The sequence below is a fragment of the Drosophila subpulchrella genome, chromosome 2L (genome assembly GCF_014743375.2).
Source record: "Drosophila subpulchrella strain 33 F10 #4 breed RU33 chromosome 2L, RU_Dsub_v1.1 Primary Assembly, whole genome shotgun sequence".
Classification (NCBI taxonomy): domain Eukaryota; kingdom Metazoa; phylum Arthropoda; class Insecta; order Diptera; family Drosophilidae; genus Drosophila; species Drosophila subpulchrella.
Window position 1 is genome coordinate 10,231,577 of NC_050610.1, and position 21,337 is coordinate 10,252,913.

The 21,337-nt window shown below is 39.8% G+C and overlaps 3 protein-coding genes across 9 annotated transcripts; all 3 read right to left on the reverse strand.

Moving 5' to 3' along the window:
- Positions 1-345: 345 nt before the first annotated feature.
- LOC119546821 (lysine-specific demethylase 6A) lies at positions 346-6,953 on the reverse strand. Of its 6 annotated transcripts, none has more exons than XM_037853411.1 (15): positions 6,807-6,953; positions 6,403-6,749; positions 5,933-6,044; positions 4,152-4,327; positions 3,738-3,866; positions 3,357-3,582; positions 3,113-3,293; positions 2,797-3,054; positions 2,588-2,729; positions 1,825-2,534; positions 1,628-1,752; positions 1,130-1,549; positions 855-1,064; positions 660-786; positions 346-603 (listed from the first exon to the last, which is right to left on the reverse strand). In XM_037853411.1, the coding sequence occupies exons 1-15, from the start codon at positions 6,854-6,856 to the stop codon at positions 409-411; spliced, it is 3,408 nt and encodes a 1,135-aa protein (XP_037709339.1). In that variant the 5' UTR covers positions 6,857-6,953; the 3' UTR covers positions 346-408. The 6 variants fall into 6 exon arrangements, with proteins under 6 accessions (XP_037709339.1, XP_037709336.1, XP_037709338.1 ...); XM_037853408.1 differs by having other exon boundaries at positions 1,628-1,767; XM_037853410.1 differs by having other exon boundaries at positions 2,797-3,057.
- Positions 6,954-7,211: 258 nt separating this feature from the next.
- LOC119546914 lies at positions 7,212-9,143 on the reverse strand. Its single transcript, XM_037853544.1, has 6 exons — positions 8,643-9,143; positions 8,310-8,577; positions 7,985-8,038; positions 7,882-7,926; positions 7,703-7,756; positions 7,212-7,525 (listed from the first exon to the last, which is right to left on the reverse strand). Exons 1-6 carry the CDS (start codon positions 9,090-9,092, stop codon positions 7,395-7,397), a joined length of 1,002 nt encoding a protein of 333 aa, XP_037709472.1. The 5' UTR covers positions 9,093-9,143; the 3' UTR covers positions 7,212-7,394.
- A 1,352-nt stretch (positions 9,144-10,495) lies between these two features.
- Positions 10,496-21,290, reverse strand: LOC119548784 (E3 ubiquitin-protein ligase Ufd4). 2 transcript variants are annotated; one of them, XM_037856348.1, is made up of 8 exons: positions 21,154-21,290; positions 19,880-19,916; positions 18,957-19,096; positions 17,170-18,889; positions 16,882-17,113; positions 16,596-16,814; positions 10,927-16,513; positions 10,577-10,859 (listed from the first exon to the last, which is right to left on the reverse strand). In XM_037856348.1, exons 3-8 carry the CDS (start codon positions 19,094-19,096, stop codon positions 10,577-10,579), a joined length of 8,181 nt encoding a protein of 2,726 aa, XP_037712276.1. In that variant the 5' UTR covers positions 19,880-19,916; positions 21,154-21,290. The 2 variants fall into 2 exon arrangements, with proteins under 2 accessions (XP_037712277.1, XP_037712276.1); XM_037856349.1 differs by lacking the exons at positions 19,880-19,916; positions 21,154-21,290 and having other exon boundaries at positions 10,496-10,859.
- Between the last annotated feature and the right edge of the window lie 47 nt (positions 21,291-21,337).

Here is a 21,337-nt window from a genome sequence, read left to right on the forward strand (position 1 = left end):
TAATAATCAAAAAGAAAAACATTTCAATTTAATGCCAATTATTACGATATGAAATCCAATTTTTATTTGAAGATTGTAAATTATAATTTCTTTATTCATAAGCAACTAAAATGTATTTAATTCTTTGGACAAAGTCGAATAACTAACAACTATAAATCAGACAAGTTATTATGTCTTTTGTAATGTTTTTTATTAATCTATAATTTGTAATATAATATAAATTTAAGAATCCAAAGATTCATTTTCCCACTAAAATGGGCGAGCTCTTCTGATATCTCAATCAGATATAACCCCATCTCTATGAGTTATCCGTTATGATTTATCAAAACACTAGAGTGTATGTTGTACGTTGTAAAATATACATATATATTAAATCTGCATTATTAAAAATGATTCCTCGTGTTACAACTACTGAGTGTATGCTAGTCCTTGGGTTCTGTGTAAAGTGAACGAATCGTACACGCGCTGCAGCTCAGACAGACGATACTCCTCGAGACAAACGATGCCCTGGAGCGATGGGGACAGTTTCAGGGCGCACGATAGGCAGTGAACAACATGTCGCTTTTCCTGCTCCTTTATAAAAAGAACATTGAAAACCTCAACCTGCAAAGGAATAATACTATCGTTATTGTACATTAGAATATATTTCAGATATATACCTCGCATTGTCCGCAATAATGGGAAGCTTCGTTCTTCCCGCGTCCATTGAAACGTATTTCTACACCTTTCGATCTAACATACTCTTGTATGTGCAAAACGTTTTTAAGCGTTTGCAACAAGCACATTCTGAAAATTCCAAACAATTATTAGTAATACTCCCAAGGAAAAGCATTATTTAATGGTTATGTACTCACTTGATCAGTTCGAAAAGTTTGGTATCGGAGACTTTAATGTTTCTTGCCAGGTTCCAGCTTAAATGGACCATGGGAACAATGCTTTTGAAGGCTTGCACTTTATTCCACTCATATCGCTCGATGGCCAGCGAATACTGACGGGCAGTTAAGGGACCCACATTCCACGCAATATTGTTACACCATCCCACCGACTGAACCCAATGTACGCAGCTAAAATATAAATTAAAATTGTAAGTGCTTGAACATTCTCACAAAAATCATATATCTCTGCTTACCCAGCATTGACCCAAACCAAGTCTCCGGGTTTCTGTATAAACCTGTAGACTGGAATATTCTCCTTGTACAGATCCTCCAGGACAGGCCACCACGAACCGTGCAGATAGCTGATGTTGTTCTTCTCGCACAGGTTGTGAACTCCGCCCCAGTAGGCATCTGGCACGGCAAACCATTCACAGTCCCCGGGACCGATATTGATGTTGATTGAGCAGAAGTTGTTGTTCTCCTGGTGGCCAGGCGTCCTACTTCCCGGGACTTTCATATACAGCTGAACGGTGTTCATGCCCAAAATGACGTGACCCACGTGGGAGAGCATATTGGCAGCGGATATAACTCGTGCAAAAGCAGGCAGTTTTTGTAGCTCTGTTAGTTGTGGCTTCCACTTCTTCTCATCCGAGAGATCAACGTTGGTTCCGAATCTAAAATGAGAGAATCCATTTCAGTTTAGGCCTAAGAAGTTTGTTATAAAAACATAAGAGAGTTGATATATCACGTACCTTAACATTTTACTATTTATTTTGTGTTTTTTACGCTTTAAGACAATATTCGAATTGGATACCGAGTCCTTTGAGTCCGAGTCCGACATTGCCTGTGAGCCCGGGAAACCCTTATCGCTTTCATCCTGCGGTAAAATAAGCTATGCGATAAAGTAAACTGTATTCATGTTGACCAAAAACCACTCAACGAACGTTACCTTCAGGCTGTCTTGAAAACTGGATGCCTGATATTGGGCATATTTGGCAATTGTTGTGTGAGACCGATGGGATATGCAGGCCCAAACGCGCTTGCCCTGCGACGTGTCCCAATTTTCATCGGGCGACTGATGAACCTGTGTCCGAACCTCAACACTGTGATCCGGATTGGCTTCCACCAGTGTTTTGGTCGAAAAGAGACCGAGATCTAGCTTAAGGGCGCCAGCCAAGCCGCGTACAACGGCAATGGGATGCTTCAGGCAAAACTCCTGCAGCTGGGGGCTGAACGCGTTCTTCTTATTTTCTAAATGAACCGAGGGTGTGGGGGGCAGGAGTTGATCCCTCGTGAGTTTCTGCGGTGGGCAGTCGGGCGGAGATGGCGGGGGCGCGTTCACTTGCAAAATAGTGCAGTGCACGGGCGGTTCATCGATGGGCAGCAGCTTCACGGCTGCCATCAACTGTTTTGAGTCCATTTGTATCTTGAACGTGGTCGACAAGTCGTCGGTGGCAACACCATTATTATATTCATTGTGCTTTGAGTCCTCATTGTTACTCAATGCATCGTGGCTCAAACGTTCCAGTTTAATAGTCTCATTTTGTTTATAAATATCATTCGAGATGTCATCGAAAGTGTCCACAACACTTTGCTCCGAATTCTTGTTGGTTTCCGGCATGGCGTTGAAATTGCGCTGGTTTAATGAGTCTGAAATGTCTGTAGTACATATGTTATGATGTTATTAAAGACGCTCGAGTGTATCAACCTACTTATTAGATTTTGATGCAATTGCGATGATGCCTGAATATTGTTTTGCATTAATTCTGGCTGGCCTGCTCCATCATCCTTAATACGTTTCGCAGGTATGGGACTTTGGCTGAGTTGGCTGTGCGGATAGGGTGGAGGTGGCCCCTGAAAATAAATTTTATTAAACTCCTTAGTCTTGTTAAACAAACGATTGGTCTAAATTTAAACCCACCTGTATTGGACTTTGCTTTGTAATCTGTCTTGGTAGCATCTGCGCTGTTTGTTGTTGGCGAGAGTTCATTTCTAAGGATATTGGCAGGTTCCAAGCTTCTTCAATTGAACACAGCTGGCGGCGCTTCGATGTAATACTTGGCAATGGTGCTTGACTAAGTTGGCCCTCTAAAAACGTAATTCTCTGCGACAGTCCTTTCGACAGCCCAATGGTGTCCTTTTTCATGCGTATTGCTTGTTTTCTTCGAAATAATGAAGACTTCTGGAATAGCCAATGTTTAGATACGGCAATAACCACAATAATATACAATTATTACCTGGAATGATATTTGTTTGGTTGCATTTAAATAGCAAGCATAGGCATCTCGTAATTGACCACAGCTCTCATAAAGTATACCCAGGTTGGTCCACGCGGCTTTATGGTCTTTATCCAATTGCACAGCGCATATGTAAGCTTGAAGGGCGTCCGTCGGTTGATTTTGTTGCTGATATAAAACGCTAAAAACGAAAGTGTACAATTATGAAAAAGTGGAAAAGCCAAACCTTAATGCGATATTTTACCCGATCGAACACCAGGTATCTGCATTTCCCTCACTCTTTTCCACCGAATTGCGATATGCTAGGAAAGCATCGTGGACCTTATTGATACCCGCATAACACCTTCCCAGTAAATATAATGATTGTCCACTCTTTGGGTCGGCTTCAATTGATTTTTGAAGAAAATTCAATGCGTTTGCTTCACGTTCCTTTTTTTCGCCTAGGCATTCTACGCAATGGTACATCCATCCTAAAATTAAAACGAGATAAAGTTTAAGAGGTGTGTGAGGAAAGAAATATATAAGATGTTCTTTTTTAAAATATTTGTATAATAATTTGTTTAATAAAATAGTCAACATTTTAATAAAACTGAAAACTTGAAAGTAACTTTGTAAAATAGCTTACCTAATTGTCGATAAACATCTGCTTTAAGTTCCAATGAAATATTTTTCTCATTTAGCAGAAATTCGTAGCCATCCTTTGCCGCTTTATGTTTGTTTTGAACTTCATACAAATGCGCGATTTGAAATTTTACTGCGAAGTAGATAAATAAAAATACAAATTTTAATTTTTAAAGAAAGGAAAGTTATGTTATCATACTTTTTTTTAAATAGAAATGTTTTATATTTTTTTGTGAGTCGTATAGTTGATTATTTAATATTTTAATCCGAAACATTATAATCACCACAACATTTTATACAAGCATTGTATGGGTATTTCATGTTGTGATTATTAAAAAAAACAGGAAATTTATATATTTACTTATGGTCTATTTAAAATTGTATAATAAAATAACATAGCTTTCATAGAACTACTTACCCTGAAGTTCTGAAAAGGTCGAAGGATATGTATAAAGCAGCGCCAGTTGCAAATGTTTCTGGGCGATGTGAAACTCCCCGCAATGTTTTAGCATAAGACCTAAACGCAAATGAACCTCATTTGCACATGTAAAGTTGGGACTTAGGTATAAAAGCTCCTGAAATGATTTGATGGCCCTGAAAAAGAAAACAATAAATACTTCAGAAGAGGTCGATAAGGGTTGAAATATGAACTTCATATAAGTTCAGAATTTCGTTAATGATTTATTTTGCCACATTTTCTAAAAAACGCAGGCTAAAAAAATTTGCATTTTCTTTAAATTATAAATCTCAGTGTATTTTTCCTAAATTTTTAAATACAAACTCAAAACCGTTATTTACAGTGAACTGTGTTTACATAAGTACATACATGCGTACATACCTATGTGCATGCAGTCACGTACACACATGCATACATATATACAAACAAATTCATGTAACATAGTTGATTTAACTAGAACAACAAAGTTTACTGCTTAAATGCCATATTCAATGTGTTTTAGCAAGTAAAATTGGAATAGAAAGTGTAAATTTCGATTATAAATAACAATAGAACTTGCAGCCGTCGGCAGACATGTCTGAATGCACTTAAAAAAACGAGACAGTCATTTTCATTGGTAACAAGTACCAGCCGCAATCTTCTGCTTTATTGATTATTTGCGGCAGACGTTGTCTGCCTAAACGTTAGCATTCAGAATAATTGTGATTAAACAAAGAACACATTTTAACCCCGCAATTCTCAAAACGACCTTAAAGGGGGGCAATTCGTTGCATTTTGTGCACACACACACACGCGCACGCACATTGTACATACATGTAATGAGAATTTATGTATTTTTATAACAGCGATTTGGGAAAACAAAGGAACAAATACTGCAAAAGTATTGATTCTCATTTTATTTAGTCACACTACTCAATGCCGTTAGCCATTTTTGATTGAAAAATTAATGTTGACAGCATCTATTTGTTGTTAAGAAAAGTAAATCAAATCAAATCACAATCCCAGACCGATAACTAACCAGCAAACGCACTTGTTTTTGTGTAGAAAATCTCCAGTCTTAATTCTATTTCGTTGTGAACTGTTTACAAATATATAATTCTAGTGGCAGTGTTGTTTCGTGTAGAATCTATTTAGTAAACAATTTAATATCAATACAATAGAGATGTGATAAGCTCGATAAAGAGAAAAATGGAAACGAGTGAAATCGAAACGTTTATATCGATAAGAAGCTATCGAATAATTAAATTGACAAATGGAAACGGTTCCACTACATTTGCGTCCACATCCACTTTTAAGAATCTAAATCTTCCCCGCGTTTCCAAAAATTAATCATTTTTGAGACCAATAATCACTATAATTCTTATTTGAAAATAATAAATTATTTCTTATCGACTTTCTCATGTTTTTGTAGTTTTACACTCCAAGAGATCCCCAAATCGTATGGTTATTGTTCAGATAAATTAACCTTAGGATAAATGTAAGCTAATAACTAGATCTTTTTTTACCAACTTCAATTCTTATTTTTATACACTTTTTTGGCCTTTATATTTTTGGGTTTTAAAATCAAAAGCTAGGTCAGTTAAATTGTATGGTTTGCTTCTAGTAATTTCAAAAGAAAACTATTTTAATTTGGGCAATATTAATATATCGGTGCAAAGACCAAATTGCTGGTAATTTGTAAATTTTAATATGCAAAATAAATTGCAGGGAGGTAGGTCTAAAAAAGTGTCAACGAAACTTACCATTTAAAGCACCTAAGTTTAAAATAAGCGACTCCTATTCCATAAATAAATGCATGGTTTGTCCAGTAATTATTTTCTCGGAATCGTAAATACTTCTGGTACGCAGATAAAGCTGAAACAATGAAAATAGAGTATTAATTATAAGTTGGAGTTATAAATTAGTTTGTCTATCTTTACGTTAATAAAATAATAGAATATAATCAAATTAAATGTTCTTTTGACAGTTGCTATTAAGCTTATCATTCCTTTTACATAGTTAAGTATCTGTTTCAGATATTATATAATTGGAAATCTTCATATGTATATATTCTAGCTCACACGTAAACAATCTGGCTTTACTTTAATAATATTGAATCTAAGTCCAAAATAACAGACATATGATGGAGACTTGTACATTTACACATATATCTTTTTGGTGATTCTGAGTCCCCAGATCGTATATAGTCAAGTGCACGTAGATCTTTAGTTACCTTCCGAGTATTCGCCAAGAAGAAGATGCAGGTGACCAAGCTTACAAAGAGCATTAATATATTGTTCATCTTGGGCTTTTTCATCTCCAACGGCACCTTTTTCGCAAATTTGCTTATCCAGAAGCTTGCTGTCTTCATTATTTTGTGACGATGCGTTTTCCATATGTTGATCCACTGGGTTTGAAGGGTCATACTTTTGTATAGCATTTTTATTGTCATGGGTGTTCTTCATATCAGGCAATTGGCCATTCGCAATGTAGTTTTGCAAGTTCGTTACAGTCTGTTGAACCAGATTCCTTATATCCACATTTTTTGAATTGGACAAGTCCAGAAAGCCATAGTATCGACTGAAATTTATGTAAATATTATTCAAGGAAGACCACGCAAACCAAGTATATTCTTACCTATCCAGCTCGCGGATGAGGCAATCATCCTCAAAAGAAATTTGTCCCATTGTTAAACAAACTGTTAATAAGAATACCGGTCCTTAAAAGTGTGGAAAATAATACAGCGCAGTTTTTAAAACCTTTTTTATTTATATTTTCATTATAGTGATGGCACAACACTAAAATATGGTTAGCGATGGGTTAGATTGAAATTTTGTGACGTGTCACGGTATTCATAATATGGTTTTCACACCGCGAAATTCTTCAGGGAACGATTAGACTAGTAAGTTTTATTGGATACGAACGACGATTTTGAAAATTAAGTAAAAACTTGTATTGTTTCTTAACAAAGACCCAAAATAAAAAACTTAGAAGCTTATTAAAAATGTTGGCAGCGATATTGGCTTAGGTCAGCTACTAGCATAATTTGGATATCGATATATTTGATAATAGATAAATTAATACAGATTATATTTTAAATTACAATTTTACGAATTTAATTCTTAAAGCTGTAAACCGTTTTTCTTGCTGAAATGTTTAAAGTTTAAAAAAGTTAAAAATGGACCATTTATAAGTTCACAAAATAAACTGCTGTTTTTAGAAAACTTAAAGCTTTAACAAACGGTATTGAGCAGCAATTACATTTAATATTAAAATCCATAAAGAAATTCCCTTGGCCGTAAACATATTTGCTGCGTTCGTTAAGAATCCTTTCTCGTTTTCGATGTTTTCATTAACTGTAAAAAGAAAAAGAAAAATGATTTTTGTAGTATTTTATAGTAATAACGGTGTAAAATAAAGTAAATAAAAATATTAGATAAGAGTTAGAAAAAAAAAAATTTATTTTCCTGTGTTCTGAATGCTGTTTTAAATTCTATAAATATATATATATATATTCTATATGCATAACGTACATGTGTCTGCTGGGTTTGTAACGTCCACTGAGGCAACTTCTACGTTTTCGGTATCTGAAAGAAAAATAATAGGTTTAGCTCCAGCTATATTTTGGGGACAGTTTGCTATTAATTTTAAGAGTTAAAATGCGAATAAAATTATACAAATAAAATGAAGACTTAACAAAATTAGTTCTTACCGGTTTCTGTCAAATCCTCTACCTCAGTTTCAAAGTCAACTTCAACTGTAAGAACACAAATTTTAAATAATTAAACACGAAGTGTAAATCTATTTAGCCTTACTGGGATTAACTGGTTCTTGAAAATACACTGCATCAGAATCAACGTATTCCTTAACTGAAATAAGTTGGAAAATAAATATTAAAATACATTATTTCATATATGAATTAATATGAATGAAAGTTTACGAAGCTGTAGCATTTCTTCTCTTTTATATTAAAATTCCGGTTTAGTGTGGATCTCTTTCGCATTATCGCAAAAATATTCTTATCAAATTGCAGTTGATCTTTCTTTGGAAAACAATGGAAGGTTTCTCCGAAACTATTTGTTTTCACGATCCCTGTATGATAAACTATTTGACAATAATAAATACTATTATTTACATTACCTATTTCTGCGCTTTTTCTTTGACGATAAGGTAGAGATGCGCTGTAGTTATTGTTTTCAATGTCCGCAATCTCTGCGCTCTGTAAAAGGGCATATATCCAACTTAAGTATGAGTTTAGTTGCGTAAATCTTGTTGAATTCCGAATTTCGAGATTAGATTCGCGTTTGCTTTTCGATGGAAGTTCGAACGAAATAATTCCAACTAAATTACTTTCACGAATAACCCCATAACCGGGATAAACATTTTCTTCGTTTGAAATTTTCCAAATCTGTTGGGTTAAATTTATTATTAGAATAGTGAACTTTGCAAAAATTGGGTATAATCAGTACTTACGTAAGATTCCACGCCGTCTTCTAAAGGAGAATCCTTGAGATCATAGTCAGCCACCAAAACCCATTGAATATCGTTTCGTTCAGAAAGGGGAAGTTGTGTACTTAGACTTAGAATAGCAATATCGTTATCCAAAGATGACTCATTAAATCCAGGATAGATGTCAATGCCACTAACAAAGTAAATTGACTCATCCAAGTCTTCACCTTTAAAGGATACAGCTAATTCATCAGATTTTACAAACTCTTTTCCGTTTGAGGTTTTGTTAGCACTCAATAAACACGAAGCAGCTGTTAGAACTAGACGACTTTGAATAATATTTCCAAAGCAGTGCCCATCATTCAAAACTCCTAAGTTATCATTTTTGTGCAGGAGAACTTGGTAAGGAGGACGTAAGTACTCATTTTGAACGCACGGGAATAAGCACAATATAACCAGAGCTACCGAAATCATAATTTCTTTTGATACGTTGACGGGAGAACCTTGACTGTCTTCACGGCTCCGGCTCCCTTACAAGTTTAAGATAGTAAGTAACCTCAGATGCACAGCAGAGATAAGGCTTATCTTTTTATAAAATTTATAGAAGTACAGCAAAATCCGCATAACTAGGTTTTATATTAGCCATCAGTAAACTAGCTTAAACAGGTGTGCGTAGTAACACTTATTTTAATAAATTGGAACTACAGAAGTAGTCAAAAGCACCATAGACATTAATCTCAGAAGATAAAGAATTGCACAGGGGTCGCAAAATTTTAATGGCTTATTTCACATGTTTTTACTGTTTTACCGTTTTACTGTTGTTTGTACTGCCTAATAAAACAACCGAAAAATTTAAGAGGGTAGATCACTAAAAATCTTCTAAGGGTGAACCTTTAAGTGTCCGAATACTCAATTTTGGTACACCTTTTAAAAAAGTTCAAAGTAATTTGTATTTAATTGAGGAACCAAATTCTCGTTTACCAAAAAATCAAGAATATACTATCCCTTAACATTTTTTTAAAATTTTATATATTTAGGTTATTTTGGAGCTTTCTCGAGTTAAAATGTTTTTAGATCGGATAACACTAGATTTGTATTAAATAAAAATCATGATATTGCTTTATTAATTGTGGAGTGGGTATAAAAAAAGTTGTATTTGCCAAACCTAGCAATAAAAACTATTTACGTTCAGTAAATTTGCTGCGAGCAACATCAGCACTTTGTGTTAGAAAAGCTATAATTGTGCTATTCAGCGCGCGTATTGATAGTCTTAATTTACGCACTGAGCTGTTTTTGATTAAACAATTTGGTAAACAAAGTATTAACAAAAGGATTCCTTCCTTTCAATTTGTTAGTTAAGAAAATATTTGAAAAAGTAGTTAAATACTTTCAGTAGGGTTTTTTTTTTTTGATAAAGGGTATATCACTACCGTAAACGTAATTTTATTTTTATTTGTTGTTTTAAATTTCAACAGGCTGCGATTTGTTTGTAAACAAACGCAGCTGAGTAGGAAGTCCACAATTTATGGAGTTCGTATAAACTCGTTCGCAGAAAAAGATAGATAAATTGCGTATTTTGTAGACTTAAAGCGGCGGTTCTGATATAGTCGATTGTTCTTACTTATTTTGATCTTTCTCCAGCTTTAGTGCCACAGAAACTCCGACATTCCAGAACCCGAAAAAATATCTTATCCTTTCATTACACGGTCCTTTAAAAACTATATAAAAAATAAAATAAATTGTTTTGGTTAGTTACCATTTTACTGGCTAAATGAAATTGTGAAACAGTAAGCCGGACTTTAGGTATATTCGATAAATCTAAACTAACATATATGTAAGAATTGACTTTAAACATTTTAAAATATTTACAGTATCGCTTATAATGTTATACAACAGTAAGCTTTAAATAACAAAAGTTTCAAATTTTATTAACTTGAATATCGAGTACAATAAATTTTTTAATTTAAATGAAACCCCTTTTCTTTAGTTGCTGTTAACAAGCGCTCCTTCATGATCTCTTCAGTTGGGTAGTCTGGAAGCTTTAAGTAGTGAACGCAGGTGTTCACGGATGGATAGCTTCCCACGCCAGCATCTACCTTTCGAACAACTGTCAGCCGGGGATGTAGGTTCGCAAGTCCTCCTGGAGGCAGGCTACTGCAACCAGTTGTGAATTGGAGGAAGGCTTTCCTCTCGTCTCCCGACATGCTTAACAAAACGTTAACAAAGCGTTGGAACCCAGGACTGAAAAACAATGATTGTTTAGTTGTTTCATAAGGCAAAATTAAAATCAATTGCTTGGTAATCATACCTGTCTTTGTTGTAGCCAAGTTTTGGTTCCGTATATGAAATAATGTCTTCTCGGCTCCAATGGGGGAACTGCTCGCCGCAAATCATCATTCGCGCCTCTGAGGGAGTGAAGGCCGCCAACTTTTTCAGGGGGAACACTTCGTTGAAGCCCTCGCTGAACGCTTTCATTTGCTGAGCGATTCCGTCCTGCAGGATGAAGTTCATGAGCAGTTCGCAGTAGGCTTCCAGGTTGTCAATGGTGACATTCACAGACGATCCGTTCGGCAGCAACTCGGCCTGCGTATATCCGTAAATCGAGGAACTCGGCAGATACGTGAACGTAAGGGCCAGGTCTTCGAGAGATACCTCCAAGCCATTGCGGGTGTGCAGCTTAAGCTCGTTGATTAGTTCTTGTTTCTTTTCTGCGCTTATAGTATCGTCAAACTCAATTGACTGCTTTCGCATTAATAGGTTCTGCAGTTCCTGTAGGAATTGATAGCGAGTTGGATCTATTTCCTTCAAATTCTCCAACGACAGAATTCCTCCGAATGCGTTCGTCTTATTTGAATCAGTTCGCAGTAGTTTAGTGCAGGTTTCTAATAAATCGGATTCTTCTGACACCACAGAGAGATCGCCATTTCGTCTATCGGAAATTACTTTTTGGAGATTACGTGATAAGACTTTGTTGTGACAAAGCAATTGAAGAAATGATGTTGATAGAGGTATATCCACTAAACGCATATCCTGCAATACTTTGGCCACAAAAACACCGAAAAACCAGAAGTATTTAAGAACCCTCTCACATATTTCGGTGTTCTGTGGTAGTGGTGCTGGGAAAATGCCGTGCTCCCTTCGATTTACGTAATACCCAACAGGTTTTGCATTGCCCTCCGTGTTCTCCGCTGGGATTTCGGCGTCCTCACCCAAGTCATCGTCACACAGCCACATACAGAGGTCGGCGCGTTGAATTTCTGCGGCCACCAAGGCGTAGAACTCTAGAGTAGGCCCCAAGCCAGTGCCTTCCTCGTCCAAAAACTCTACCTCCAACACAGACTTTCGATTGCAGTGCGTCTTCATCACCTGCATTGCCCACTTAAGCAAATCCTCGTTTCGCGGCACCTTAACGCGTTCGTGCTTAAGACGCCCAATGCGGAATTCGTGATCGTCTCGCCGTGGACTCATGATGGGTATCCTCTGCCGTTCGACGGTCACATCTCGCTGGGATTGCAGGCATACTATGCTGCGCGATGCTCCGAACGAGGTGCAGTTAAAGTACAGCTGCCTGGTCTCGAATGGAAACAGGAACGGGCAGGATTGGTTCAAGTTTTCGCACCAGTTCGGCAACGCGTTGCTTGAGAGCACCAGTGGATCCTGAATTTGCTGCTGCAGTTTGTTTGTTATTTTCTTGCTGATGAAGAGATCTTCGGACAAGGCCGAAACACCAAGCTCCTTGACGTCCGAATCGATATCGGATTGATTGAGACCATTGATTTGAGTGAGAAGCTCAAGAACATCGTCCACGGAGCACAGGTTATTATCGGCTACATTGAATCCGATGTGCATGGGAGAGTTGGGGGATAGTGTTGATGCACCACTTTTTGATGACACATCCGGCGATTGGGGAAACTCCTCAGACTCCAAGCCAGTGCTTTCCTGTGCCTCGGGTGAAACCTCTCGGTACACAATAGTGTATGTGGGCTCCCATATTTTTCGGAACTTGTCCAGCTTGTTCAACTGACTGCACTGCAGTAATTCCTGCACGGCTCTGAATATGGTCCAATCGGTGTTGTTCAAGTCGATTTCCACTTCGGGAATACCTCCAATTCCTGGACCTCGCAATTTAAGGCCGAGCATGGGCTGTTCAATAGTCTCCGGCCCGCTTTGCTGTGGTTTGGGTAGTTCAGATCCAATGGGGGATAATTCCAAATCAGACGTTTGGTTAACATTTGTGCGGCCCGGTCGCGGATCGAATGCTGGAATCAACGCGGAAAATTGCCTCTTCAGGACGAACTCGTCGTCCCAAGACTTGCGCTTGGTTACACCCACCAACCTGTTCTCCAAAGCCTCGTCATCCATGAAGGTAAGCAAGTTCCTGGATACCATCACTTGGAGCAGAGTGTTTCCCACCTCTTCGTACTCGTCCTCGTTTTCCTCCTCATCGTTGTCCTCATCCATGTCGTCCTCATCGTCCAAGTCGCCCAACAAAGCTGGCGCCCTGCAACTCTCCAAGAAGTCTTCCAAGGACACTTGCTCACTGTCACTCGATGTGGAAGTTAGACTCATTGTTAGAGTATGATTTATGGTGGAGGCCGATTGCTGACCCGTAGAAGTATTTGTAGGGTTCGATGGGGCTATGTTTTCGCTATTGTTCGACGACAAACTTGGATAACTTTGGGCGGTGCTTAGCAGGCCAGAGTGGAAGTTGCTCGACAGCGCCAGCTTGACCAAACTGGTTACCGAGTGGCCGAGGAATGAGCCTGATGCATTCTGATCGCCGTGCTCGTTCACATTCACATCTGCATTCATAATCTGGTTATCCTGTATATTGGTACCCTGGGAGGTACGACGCCGAGCAATTGCGGCAAATGTCTCCAGCAATCCGGTGTGGGTAGCCACCTCCGAAGTAGAAGGAACCTCTGAGGCCGAAGTAGTTGTCAGGTTAGGAACACTTATGCTCATCTGGCTGGGTACCGAGACGTTTTCGGTTGCAATTTGCGGATCGTTGATGTCCACAATGGACAGCACAGCGTTTGGCTGCTGGGCTGGTTTCAATGTTACACTGGGCTTCTTTGAACTCTTGCTTGGGAACTCTTCGGTTGCAACTATAATTTGTTTTTGATTCGTACTATCGGGATTTATCAGTGCCTGAGCCTTCGGGGTCTTTTTGATACCGACTGCCACATTTGTGCAGGGCACTGGGAAAGGATCCGTGGATAAAATGTTATTGGAGTTGTTCCGTATCATGTCCACGCCATCGCGCATTTTGTCGATCATCTCGAGGGCCTCGGTGGAAAGTTGTGTCACCGGCTGGCAGCTCGCAATGTTCGAGGTTCGGAGACTCGCAAGCAAGTCCTTAGATATCTTATTTACCGAGTTGTTGGCGTTCATCTTGTTGTTCTCTTCAATGTTGGATATGTTTTTGATATCACTGTCGCGCGGAGATGAACTCTGTACATCCGGAAGGCTTGAGCTTTGACTCGCAGTGACGCTCTCAGCGGGTTTGTAAGCAGGCGTCGTCAGAGCGCTGCAGATATTTTCTTTGGAGAGCTCAGTTAGGGATAAGTTCTCCGAAATAGTGGCTAGGTCGGAGACAATAGTTGAGTTAATTGCCGGCATGGAGTTGTTAATGGCCGACAAGTCCGATATGTGCTCCAACTCTCGACTCAATGGTGACGGTCCACTAATATTATCCTTATGCATTTGGTTGGCACCCGACTCCTTATGCTTGGCTCGAGCTTCCCTCGAGGAAGATGTGTTGATAGCAAGTTGGTTTGAGATTATCTGCGTCTTTGCCGAGGCAAACACGTTCTCGGCAATCGTTTCGACGGCCTGCTTCCAGGCCAAGTTATCCGCCGAAACGGTTTGATTGGACGCACCCTCTGGGTTCTGGTTCTTCTCAGTGGCCTCGGGCAGAGATGGTGTGGAACTCGATTTGCGTGAGGTGAGTGTGTTTCCCTTGTCATTTAGCTTGGCACCTGTATTCACAGTAACCATCGACTGATTTCCCTCGAAGACAGAGAGATATTCACAATCGGCCAACTTCAAATCGTACTTTCCCTCGGCTCCCATGCGATAGGAGTTGCGTACGCCATGGTCCCACTTCACATCGATCCAGCCGTTGTGTATTTCTCCGGTAATTGTGCCCTCGGCACAACCATCCTGATCCTCCCACCGCCAGTCGACGCCTCGAATCACCCGTGCACCGGTGGTCATCTGCTTGAGCTGAGCTCTAATCTGGCGCCTCTCGCGTCGTATTTTGGCCTCGGCTTCCTTCACGCTCTTTCCAATGTCATCGGCAACTCCCACGACGCGACCGTAGATCTCGAATCCACTTAAACTCAAATAATGGGTCTGGCCAGACGCATTGCGTCCATTCTGCTGGATTCTAATGTGACGATATCTCACGGAATCGTCAGTTGCGCAAGTAATGGGCCAAGTCGCTGTGCTACCGGGCTCCACGAGGCTCTTGTCATCCACATGGGAGCTCAGGGTTGTCCAGCTTAAGCCGTCCTTTGAACCCTGAAGTAGCCAATTACGCAAAGCTGATCTTCCATATCCCCGGGCATGACGCAGCGTATAAGCAGTTGGAATAATATATACGCCCAAGTCGATGGCGAACCAGGCCTTCTTGTTGTCCTTGGTGTGACAATTGAGTGAGATGCTGTCGCGAGATAGGATATCCTCCAGCTTGCCATACGGTAAGGTCTTTCCTTCCGAACTGGTCACTTGCACAAGGCCATACTGTGCCGGGTTAACCCAATCGCAAGTCTTCGCATTGGAGCCAATGTAGAACAACAGACCATCTTCATCGAAATCAAATGAGTGCGAAAACACGGTTCCGGTTCTATGTTCCCTTATTTTTTTCAAATAGAAGTATGTAGACCTGTCGAGGTCGTACCACTGCTTGGCTACCATTTTTAGAAGGTACTTGGATAGTTGTCCAATTGTGGCCAAGGGTTCCATTTTTAGAGTTCGTCCTGAACGGTCGAATAAAGTGCTTTCGCATTCTGCACGCTCCAATCGGAAACGCAGGCGTTTCTGCAGAATTTGCAAACTGTAGCCAGTGCACGGAGTGTCGTACAAGTACACTGGTAGCTTCTCTGTGCTTTCCAAAACCGACACAAGCTTCTGGATCAAAATACTTGCAGTACTTTTAGTCCTTGGCTTATTCGTTGCAGATTCAACGTTATCCTCGAGTATACATTTCTTGAATACGGAAACTCGTTGTTTTTGCATTTTGTTTCGCTTGCAGCGAGGTGAATTATTTTCCCAATGGTTAACCGACAAAACGGCCACCAGCGCTTGTACCAATCCCGACGAATGCATTTCATAGGCGCTCACGACACCATCTTCGTGGATCAGTTGAGACAGCTTCATTAGGGCGTCCGATAGGGTGGTTTCCCAGTTGCCATTTGGCGCCATGTGCTGCTCCTCAAAGGATACCTCAATTTGCTTCACGATGTCCGTGAGAATTGCTACGGCCCCTCGAGGAATTGTTTGGGCCGACTTGAAGTATTTGTTATAAATTTCTCGGGACAAGTTTCGAACTTGGAACTTCTGACCTTCTGTCTTGGACTTGTTGCGCTTCTTCTTGGCCGTTGACCAACCGGAGGCGAAGTCGGGACCCAAGACAGTTTCTGCCGTGAAAGTGTGCTTCGTTCCTCGATTGCTTTCAAATATAAAGCCTGGCAGGTCATCCTGCAACACGGTAACTTGATGTCCTTCAGTGTTGTGAATCTGAAGTTGATTGGTTTTATGCGACTGCAGGACCCAATTTCCCACAACCAAGCGTAGAGCACTCGCAGTGGGCAAAATGGGCTGGGATACAACTCCTGGAATAACGCAGGAACGAGCTCGCATCAGTTTCTCAAGGAATTCACCGCGATTTTCTGAAAGAGAAATTTATTATTATTAGGTTGTTATAACTTTAAATTCAGAAATGTAAATATAAGTCATTAATTTTCAATTTACCGGAGCTATCATTTCCGTTTTCTGGACTTCCACTAGAGTACATCGTAGCTAGCTTGCCATCTATTATAAAACGGAACCATCCGTTTGAGCCGTTGGACAGCTCAAGTGCTACAGAGTCTGACCAGACGTACAAGCAATCGCGTCCCCTGCAAATGCTCCACTCCCTCCAGTGATATGGCTTTCCTTGCAATATCTCTTTTGCGTCCTCCATAGGATCATCTAAAATACATTTTAGAAAAACAACAGATAAGCACATAATTTCCTTTAACAGAAAGTCTGAATATACCTGAAGTTGATCTTGGCGCGACAACAACACTGGTCGAAGACCTTGGCGTTAAAGCTGGCTCCTCCTGGCTTCCAGATAATTGTACATACAATTCCTCCGCATCAGTGTCCATCAGGGCTTGAACCTTTGCAAACACTCCTAGTCTTGCAAAATGATCCAGAAATTCCTCTTGTGTCTTACACATAATTTCCTCAATAATGTTTAATACAATTAAATGACCGTCGTCGTCATCCTGAAACGGACATTATTGATTTATTAATTATTTATAAAGTAACAATGATTTCTTACCTCGTTGTCTAGGACACTGGCGATCACCTCGATCAAAAGGTTTCCACCATTTTGCCCAGATGTTGAAGCCTCATCTTCGCTGAAATTGGTTTCGCTGAGACTTTGAAGCACCGTTGGGTACGCGTATTGTACGATCTTTTTTATCAAGGCCAAGCTGGCACGTCGCACGCTGCCGAGCATTGAACCCAAGAAGGTGCGGCAGAATATGGGGAGGAGCACCTTTAGGTAAATGGGCGCCATTTCGGGATCGCCACGCGGCTCCATGAGCGTGTATTTCTTTCCATCCTTGTTTAGAAGCGAATGATCGGGTGACATCCACTCCCCTGGTGATTGCAAAATTGCCGCTACCTCTCGATGTCCATCGTCCAATCTTTCGCGCGCTTTATCCAATGGGGTTTTGCCATCTTCGTCGCGCAAATCCGGATAGGCTCCGAATTTCAACAGGATCTTTGCAATGGCCGGGCGACCAAAGCAAGCGGCATAGTGAAGGGAAGAGCTTCGCTGGCCCTTGTTGACATCGGCACCCTTCTCGCACAAATATTCGACCATTTCCAAGGTGCCAAAGGCTGAAGCCCAGTTCAAAAGGGTTTGGCCCACATCATCCATACAGTTGACATCAATGCCGCCAGATTCGATGGCCTCACGAAGGGCCTCCGAGTCCTTCGACCGTATGCAATCGATGAGCTGTCGATGGGTGCGATCGGTGTTGGTATTATTGCGCCTGGGTCGTGGCGCCAACTGCCCCTGGTTTGGGTTGTTACTTCCTCGGTTTAACGCTTGGCGCCCCTCGAACAAAAGTAATAGCAAGAGATCTGCGAATCGCATGCAGTCCAGCACACATCGTTCATCGCCCTGCAGGGCTCTTTCGAGGGCATCGGCCAACTGAGACCGCAAAATGTCATGGGTAATGGAGGGTGAGCCGCGGCAAAGTGTGGATAACAAGGAAATCGTAGTCGATATGGACTGAGGGGATGCGGCGGCATCAGATGACTTTACTTTGGAGCTGTTGGAAATGGTTGCAGTTGCCGCAACATTTTCATTGATTGCATCCGAGTTTGTGGTTGCAGCGGGTTGCGTGGAGCTAGTCGGTTGAGCTCCTGCTGCCGATAGCGAAGAGTGTGTGTTGCCTCCGACACTTTTGAGGCGCTTCAACAGCTCGGTGGTTAAGCCATACTCTGCCAGTGGGGCTGGATCCACCCACTTTCGTGTGAATCGGTCTGCCACGGAGGCAAAACACTTCAGAGCGCCATCGGACACCATGGCGTCCTCATGTTGCAGCAGAGTACTCAGACTCTCGACGCAGTTCTGAATGCAGGGCGTGTTGGGCTCGACCTTGGTGCAGAGTCTGGAAACCACGGACATGGCCGAGTGCAAGGTATCCTTGTGAACCTGCGAGCCGCAGTCCCGGATGAAGGACAGGACGCAGTTTAGGCCACCGCCCTCGAAGACGGCGCCCGCCTCTCGGGTGCAAATGAGCTCGAGCACCTTGATGCATTGCTCCGCGAGATCGCGAGATGTGCGCGATGATAGATCGGCAACCACAAGATGATTGCAGATGGCCTTGATGGCTCCATCGATCGAAACGATTCGCCTGGTGCACTCCGCCGAAACGTCCAGGTAATAGGTGATCGCTCGCGCTGTGACCTCGAGTACATTTTCTGGTGCAAGTTCATCCAGGAATATCTTGCACAGTGCTGGTAAAAATGTTCGAGGAGGACAACTGAAGTAAGGGATAAGAAAATGAGCGTTCAAAAGTGAGTTCAACTATAGGTGTCACTATCAAATACCTTTCGAAGCAACGATCTACATTATCAGACATAAGGAGCAGCATACACAGCTGCTCCAGGGCAATCAGTTGCATGTCCCGCTCATCTCCTTGTCCCATGGACAACCATTCCAGCAGCGTCTCGGGGTCGACATCGCCCATCTGTAAGGTAAACAAGAAAATTTTGAATATTGACTTAAAAGCTGTGACATGTAATGTATCGACAACTGAAACACAAATCAACAAACACGCAGTGGATCCTTCTAATGGATTTCTTTCGTGTTATCCAACCAACAAATATATATATATTGATTCGAAGGACTGACAGGCAATGCGCTGTTCTTAAGTTGATTCAAGTAAGCAAATAATGTATATCGGTTTTCACGAAATGGAATATACTCCGCACAGCTTTTACAAATTTTTACGGACTCATGTACATTTAAAAAGATATTTCAAATGACTACTAAATAGCAAATGTACGACCTTAGAAGATTAGATGGCAAGAGATATCAATCCTTTCAATAATTTTTTTTAGGAAATTTCTGTGTAAGTATTACTTACAGCACCCACAAGAAATCTCTGGTCACTGTGATTTACTTATTATTCATTGTGGTTTATTTATTGGAAATGAGATTATCACTATGACTTGAGCAAAGCAGCTGAATTGACAGAATGTATTCGGATAAAAACGTTACTTTTATTTAGTTACACATTTTGTAATGTTACCAACACTTTGAATATAATTTATCGATTTAGTTTGAATAGTTGAATAATGGCAATTTTCATTATTAAATTACCTTTTATTATAAAAAGAGAAAACTGAACTATTCAACCTAACATTACAATATATGAGTTCGATATGATACTATAAATACCCATGAGGTTTATAAATTTGTAACCTTATCTTATATCTCTATCTTTAAATTAAATTTGTTGTTCACTTACCGCAAATCGAAATTTGATTTATGTTTCTTAACCAAAACTGAAAGAAGAAATATATGTATATTAGTTATTATATAAAAAAACAAACGGTTTCTAGGTAAACTATTATATTTTATTTGTTTATAATTACGAAACCTAACTAAGTAATTGCAGAAAAGAATAATAATGATTTGATTACCGATATTTGAGTACCAATTGGGGTTGCTAGGCATTCTTCAGTTGGCAAACAAAGGGCTAACTAGATACGATAAACATGTAAAATAAAACCTAAAGTGATTACTTGAACAAATAAATATTACTCTTCGAGAATGCAATGGAAATTGTATAATACTAAAATAAAATCAGCAACATATTTCTTATAGAAAAACGGGTATTTCATCATTCTTATAAAGATTTATTATCAAAGTTGAGATTACCAATTAAAAACTTTTTAAAAACAATTCTTATAGAAATACGGGTGTTTCATCATTCTTGTAAAGATTTATTGGCAATTTTGAGTTTACCAATTGGATAACTTATAATTCCTTATAAAGTAACCTGAATTGCCAAATGCTCACATGGCACACAAAGAAATAGTTGGAGGGAAACTGCGTTGTACCATCCCAACTCACTTAAATTTCACCGCGATGACTCGAAATTCGTCTTGTCATAATGTTATTATGGACATACTTACATATATTGATTTAATTCAAGATAAGGAAATGTGTTTATAACTAATTTATAGGGAAACAACAAAAGAAAATATAAACATACATCTATATGTAGGATTATGCACACGTACATACATATGTATGTATGTTTTTTTATACTATCACACTACATACTTTTTCTTATACGATTTTAGGGATAGAAGAGCACACATATTTCATATTAACAAGGTAATTAAACTTGCAGAAGGTGAAGGGCCCCAAATAATGTCTTTTTCTTACAAATGCACCAATTCTGCGTAAAAGAATGATGACACTTCTTCGCTCTTTCTCCCCCTCAACGAAATTCCAGTTGTGTATGTATAATTTAAGACCTTTCTTTTCTGAAATCAAAACTACTTTGGAGTTACATAAAAACGCAGTTGTAAGGTCCATTGTCTTCGACGAAGTATGTACGCATTTCGCAATACATATGTGAACCAACGCGAAAACATGTGTACGTAATGTAATTGTCCATTATTTATTAACATTAGTGTCGTGTCTGCTCGAACGCAAATGTACATACACACATACACATGGATGTGAATACACCAATTCTGACAAAATCGCCATTGAACCAAGTTAATATACCTTTTTTGCATTATATTGAATATTTTGCTAGGGTTTGCAATCTTTTTTAAAGCTGCTTCTTAAAGCTTTTTAACAATTACTCAATACACCACACTATTTTTATTCACACAAATGTCCAGCAGCTCGAAAATTGATTATAGAGATGACAAACAGACGATGACTTTTTATCGATATCAGCCTATAA

Excerpts from the sequence above, each read along its gene's own strand:
- LOC119546821 (XM_037853407.1), bottom strand. The coding sequence starts at position 6,856 with ATGGGACAAATTTCTTTTGAGGATGATTGCCTCATCCGCGAGCTGGAT. Across the intron at positions 4,328-5,932 it reads AAACTTAGGTGCTTTAAATG|GGCCATCAAATCATTTCAGG; the intron begins GTAAGTTTCGTT and ends TTTCTTTTTCAG. Across the intron at positions 3,867-4,151 it reads GACCTTTTCAGAACTTCAGG|TAAAATTTCAAATCGCGCAT; the intron begins GTAAGTAGTTCT and ends TCTACTTCGCAG.
- LOC119546914 (XM_037853544.1), bottom strand. The coding sequence starts at position 9,092 with ATGATTTCGGTAGCTCTGGTTATATTGTGCTTATTCCCGTGCGTTCAA. Across the intron at positions 8,039-8,309 it reads AAGAAAAAGCGCAGAAATAG|TTAAGGAATACGTTGATTCT; the intron begins GTAATGTAAATA and ends AACTTATTTCAG. Across the intron at positions 7,757-7,881 it reads AGAGGATTTGACAGAAACCG|ATACCGAAAACGTAGAAGTT; the intron begins GTAAGAACTAAT and ends TTTTTCTTTCAG.
- LOC119548784 (XM_037856349.1), bottom strand. The coding sequence starts at position 19,096 with ATGGGCGATGTCGACCCCGAGACGCTGCTGGAATGGTTGTCCATGGGA. Across the intron at positions 17,114-17,169 it reads CCAGTGTCCTAGACAACGAG|GATGACGACGACGGTCATTT; the intron begins GTAAGAAATCAT and ends TGTCCGTTTCAG. Across the intron at positions 16,514-16,595 it reads AAACGGAAATGATAGCTCCG|AAAATCGCGGTGAATTCCTT; the intron begins GTAAATTGAAAA and ends TTTCTCTTTCAG.